At 36.4% G+C, this 6,000-nt stretch overlaps 1 protein-coding gene across 4 annotated transcripts in view; it reads left to right on the forward strand.

The window, feature by feature from the left end:
* ERO1B (endoplasmic reticulum oxidoreductase 1 beta) overlaps positions 1-5,558 on the forward strand; it is a 108,628-nt gene extending 103,070 nt beyond the window's left edge. For all 4 annotated transcript variants that reach the window (XM_077894408.1, XM_077894404.1, XM_077894405.1 and 1 more), the window contains one exon: positions 3,084-5,558. In XM_077894408.1, coding sequence (XP_077750534.1) covers positions 3,084-3,144 — 61 coding nt within the window. In that variant the 3' untranslated portion in view covers positions 3,145-5,558. The remainder of the gene's footprint in view (positions 1-3,083) is intronic.
* Positions 5,559-6,000: the final 442 nt, after the last annotated feature.

The raw sequence follows: 6,000 nt of genomic DNA on the forward strand, positions 1-6,000 counted from the left end.
TAACCTTTCACTGCTTTTCTTTTTTTAAAGATTTTATTTATTTGAGGGAGACAGAACATGCATGTGTAGGAGCAAGGGGAGGGACAGATGGGGAGGGTGAGAGAGCATCTGAAGCAGACTTTCCACTGAGCATGGAGCCCAACATAGGACTCGATCCCATGACCTGAGATCATGACCTGAGCCAAAAATAAGAGTTGGAAGCTTAACTCACTGAGCCACCCAGGCACCCTTGCTTTTTATTTCTTAAGGTGAAGAGGCATTTTCCTTGCATTCATTCTTACCCCATTCTTCCCTGCATAAACCTATAGTTTGCATTTGGCTTATGCCACAGATTGTTTCAAACATAATTTGAATTTTCCTACAGAGATGCATGTGGTACCAACTAACTGAGGAATACAGAACAGAAGGGAAAGAATTCTAGAAAATAAGGGAAAATAAAACTGTGCTGCCCTAGAAAATCCAAAGTCAAGTCAAGGAAGAACTGTTTTAAAAAGAAGGGAGCCAAGTGATATAGAGATTAGGAGACAAAGAGGATCTATGGAGGAGAAGCGGGTGAGGGGGACAGGATAAATGGGTAATGGACATTAAGGAGGGCACGAGATGTAATGAGGACTGCGTATATAAGACTGATGAATCACTGATCTCTGCCTCTGAAACCAATAATACATTTTATGTTAATTAATTGAATTAAAATAAGATTAAAAAACAACAAAATAAATCCTTTGTGCCAGAGAGATGCCCTCTACCATGAGGATCACAAAGTCAGTCTTAAGGTTTGACATCCTCAGAAAAAAAAAAGGGGGGGGAGCCAAGAGATGTAGAGATTACTTCTAATTTTTCTTAACATTTTTAAGTTAAAAAGGGTCAGTTAAATTAAAAATAAGTTGTTCCTTCCCCATCTTAGGAGATTTCACCTGTCATTCTCATGTATTTACAGATGACTATGGAGGTTGGGATTTCAAGTGGAATTTATTTAAATGAGGAATTTAGTTCACCCACTTATGAGGCCTACAAATAAGATACAGGAGAAACTGAATTAAATTTATTTAAATGAAAAATATTTTAAACAATTTACACATTTTAAATCCAAATAAAATTAAATTGAGGGAAGAAAACACATGTTAACTCCTCAAAATTTCTCTGAGTCTCAAAGAGAATTTCTGTAAATGCAACCCTGCCAGCTTCAGTTTTCTGTCTAGAGCCTGGTATTTCCTTTTACTGTTCTTTAAAGAGAACTGGATTCAGGGCCAGCGGTCCCAGGGCTCTAGAATCTCAGGCCTGCTGTGTACCACCCACAGGAGCTCCGGCAGCTCAGTCTGCTCTCCCAGCTGGCTTCCTTTCTCTGTGAAATGAGGGCAGTAAAAGCCCTTCTCTCAGAATTCACATGAAGATGACATGAGATTACACATGACTGTACTTGTTAGACTACAACATGCTCCCTGAAATCCCTGGAAGCTGGTGCTGATGGTTTACAAACCATTGGATATTTAGCGCTCTTATGTTTCAGGACTTTAAAAATTGTCTGTTTCTGACAAAACTAGGTGTGGGAAACTGTTCTCCTCCTAAGGGTAGTGACCCTGGGGTGGGATGCTTACGCATGTAAGGATACAGCCTAATTTAATTTCCCCTCCCCCCAGGGAAAAACAAACACCAGTTTATCCATGTGCTTATTAAAGCTCTTAAAATAATCATCTTTCCCTGTTTCCCCAATTATAAAAATAATTCATGGTCATCATAAAGAATTTGGAAAAAACATGAAAGTATAATTTAAAAAAATTAATTTAAAAATCACTACTATCCCCACTACCCAGGACTATTTCAACATTTGATATATTTTTAATATGTATTTTTCCTCTACCTATAAGTAAAATATTTCCGTGTATGCGTGTGTTTATGTATGTATGTGTTAACAAAATTGAACAGAGTTGTGTATTTTTCCTGTTCTGTTTTACCTGGTACTGTATTACAATCATTTCCCAAAATTATTAAATTTTTTTCATAAGGATTATTTTGTTTTTGGAGAAACAAAATTATATTAGTTTCAGGTACACAACATGAAATCAAATCACAATATGATTTGATATTTCTATATATATTGCAGAACTGTCTCCACAGTAAGACTAGTTAACATCATCATCACCACACAGTTATAGAATTTTTTTTCTTGTGATAAGCTTTAAGGTTTATTTTCTTAGCAGCTTCCAGATACATAAGCATTATTTTTTTATTTTTTAAATTCCAGCATAAGTAACAGAGTGTAATTTTAGATTCAGCTGTATAACATGGTGATTCAACACTTAACATATAACACCTGGGGCTCTTCAGGACAAGTCCTTCATCGGGACCTGTTTCTTACGTCCCCCACCTCCCCTCTGGGAACCAGCAGAGCGCTTTCTGTAGTTAAGAGTCTGTTTCTTGGGGCACTTGGCGGGATGAGCACTGGGGGTTATGCTATATGTTGGCAAATTGAATAAAAAAAAAAGTCTGTCTTTTAAATATGTGCCAATATTCTGTTACAAGGACATACCACAATTTACTTAGCCACTCTCCTTTTCATCTTAGTTGACCTTCATTTTTTTAATTTATATGGATTCTGTACATTTACTTTTTCCTTAGAGAATGTTAGTTTTTCTTTTTTTTTTCTTTTTTTTACAGTTTTTCTTAATTGTTAGTGGAATCTTTTCATCGTATCTTCTACCTGATTATTGGTCCATTTAAATAGTAAATTACTCTGGCTGCATTAACACATAAAATTATGTGTTGCACCTTGGCAAGTTTGTGCGTTTTTCTGAAAGAATTAGTAGTTTTATCTGAGAGCCTCTTGAATACAGTTTTATCTCAGGACACCTGGCCGCGCATCACTCTGTCATGTGATGCTAGTGGGTAGAGACATAAATGAGCATGTGTGTCAAGCCTCAATAAGTACAGCATACTCATTTAAAAATAAAAGTTTAATTGTTCAGTGTTGCTTATATTCTTTTATTGTGGATTTTGCTTTCAAATTATGGCTCATAGAGCAGTGTCAGTAATTTGAAATATGTGCACATATTAACTGTACTAATATGTTCTTTTTTCTTCCATAGGCTGTCTACAAGTATAAGAGAGTTACAAAATTTTAAAGTCTTATTACAACACAGTAGGTAATAAAGGCTTTTATATGTCTAATTAGAGACATAATCTGACTGTGTGAAGCCTGTTAGTCTTGGACATTCAGCAGAAGGAGACTAATCTTCAAAGACTTGAAGAAAGAATTCTGAACTCTTAAAGAGAAAATTCAAATGTTCACTTGAATATTTATGATTCTCAATAGATTGTCAATTAGAAATATTTATAAATGAAGTATATACACTTTTAAAACATGTAAGTTATACTAATTCTGTGTTTAATTTCATGTTTCCATCTGTTGAATATTCTGCTATTGTTTGTTTAGAATTGGTTTTTCTTAATCTGTTAGTCTTTATTTCCAGTTGTCAGACTTAAATGACCATCCTAATAAACACTGTTAGTGGTCTGTTATGGAAAGGGAGAGCTAGAGAACAAATGTTGCTTCAGGCTAGGATCAGTAACAAAAAGTTATCAGTGATTTTTCAAACATGTTCTTAGCCTTGCCTGATTCTGTATCAGTGTGAGAATGGCCCTTTCAGTGTCTAGTTACAGAAGTGACTGAAGGATTCCCAGGCCTTCACTTTGATTTCATTGGTTTTTATTTAAGATTTTTAGTTGCTGTTGTTGTTGCTGTTTTGTTTTGGTCTAAAGGCCCTGCTTCTGGAAAGGTGAATACTGTCGCCTCCACTGGCTGCCCAGCCAGATAGCCCGTGTGTGTTGTGGGCTGGCTCCAGAGGATCCTTTACTTAGAACCTCTACTGTGTATCTGTTTCTTTTGACTTTGCATTTCTTTGTCCTGGCTCCAATTTTAGGAAATTTTTGTTTACTTTGAGAAAACAAAAAAACTTCATAATTTCACCTTGGTAGTTTCACCTTGATAAAATTTGAATGGGACTATATGGATTTGTAATGCCACTTTAACACATTATATACACAAAATTTACTCTTTTAAACTGAATGTTTTTTAAAGGATTTTATTTTAGACTACAATCTATGCAATCCTCTCTCCACCTAAATTTCTCTGGCAAGTTATTTAAACAGGTAGAGGAGTTGGAGGCCCATGAAGCTTCCCCTCTGGCCCCACCTTTCTTTTCATTTCGGTTCATTGTCTATAAATGGTACCTTGTGTGACTTATACCAACAGAGGACCTTCACATCCTAAGTTCATGTTCTAAAGCTGAGATTTAAACTCCTCCAATATTTAAAATATTCTTTTAAAAGCTGTTAGAGGGCGAGTGTGATTAATGTGGAAGGAGGCATATAGGAGTAACACGGGTACAAAACCTAGAGTTTCTCCTTAGACTCTTCAGTCTTTTACAAAGTAAGTGCTCTTAAACCCACATCTTACCTGCCAGAGTTTAAAATGTGTTCATCGATGATTTAGGGCATATTTTAAATCGTATTTAGTTGGCTCACCCCTCTTTTAAAAATATTTGGTCATCCCTTGGAGGAATATGGTTGAAGGGAGGAAAGCCTCACTATTCTTTTACCCAATTTCTCAGCTTTGTAACTTTGTAGGGTTTTCGTTGTTGATGGTGACTTTTTTTTTTTGGTGAAGTCGAATAAAACACACTGGCTTGATTGGAACCTCCTCTGCTTTGTCTTTTCATGTTTAGGGATAGAAGTATTGTGTGGTAGGAGAGGGGGCTTTGAGGTAAACTGGTTTAAAAAGTGAGTATCTTAAGTAATCTTGTTGGTAAATTAATAAGAATTATTCTTCATGTTCATTCAAAGTTTAACAAAATGTGAGTTTTGCGCTTTGTCTATTATTACTATAAGTTGTTCCCTCAGTTAAAAGCTATTATTTAAATTCTGTTTATTGAAGAAAATCCTTGGTCGTTTCCATTGATTGCTTTTTTCCTTGACTGTGATTTATTTCAAGCTTAGGAAAAATTGTACGTTACAGTGAGTTCTAGGAAGCTAAAAGGTTGGTATAAAAAGTTCTTTTCAAGGTTTTAACGAATTTTTGTACCACCAAGAAAATAAACAAACGAAGTATTCTTAAGCTGAAATGTATTTGATTAACTTGATTTCATCACAGATTGGATTGTGGGGGGCAGCCTACATTTTGGTGTCTGTGTGTATTTCTTCAGTGATTGTATAGGTGTAGGAATCTTTGTTGTGGGAGCTGGGTGATGCTGTATGACCTTTGTGATATAACCTGTTTTTCCAAGTCCTAGACCCTCTGTCGCACAGGGATGCTAGAGGACTGCCTGCCTTGTGAAGACGCTTGGGTGATAATTCCTCTCATGTTTTGTCTTTATCTCATTACCTAATTTAAAAGTCCAGCACTTGATAATATAACTGACAGAAATGATTGTACCAGCTGACGAAGTAATGAAAATGAAGAAAAGGAAAAGAATTCCTTCCTTCAATGGCATGAGTTTATTTTTTCCTTAAGTGGCATCTATGTAAGTTAGAAATACTATATATTAAAATTGGTAAAATTTGAATGTTTCTCCTGTGTCGATTCTTAGATTATAAAGAGGACCAGACAGAATAGTGAGTTTTCCCAGTTGTGAACTTTAAGTCAGACATGGTGATGTGGTGACATCATGAGTTTACTCAACACCCGCGGTGTCTGTCACCTGGGGGACCCTGCCATATTCTCCAGCTTTACCTGGGAGCCACTGTAACTAAGGGACAGCATTGACTTCAGCTGGAAGTTCGGGGACAGTTTACAGTAAACATCTCAGCAGTTTGCAGACTGTGGTGCCTGCAGAAACCACAGCCATTCACCGAAGCACGCAGACTGCTTACGTGGTATGATGGACGGTATCGGGTAAGACACACAGACGCACACACAGGTGGACGTGTATTCTAGTCTAATTTGATTTTGAACACCAATTCCAAATAATTTGTTGTGCCCGTCAGACTGTAGCGAATGTGAATTAA

The sequence above is a fragment of the Canis aureus genome, chromosome 4 (genome assembly GCF_053574225.1).
Source record: "Canis aureus isolate CA01 chromosome 4, VMU_Caureus_v.1.0, whole genome shotgun sequence".
NCBI lineage: Eukaryota > Metazoa > Chordata > Mammalia > Carnivora > Canidae > Canis > Canis aureus.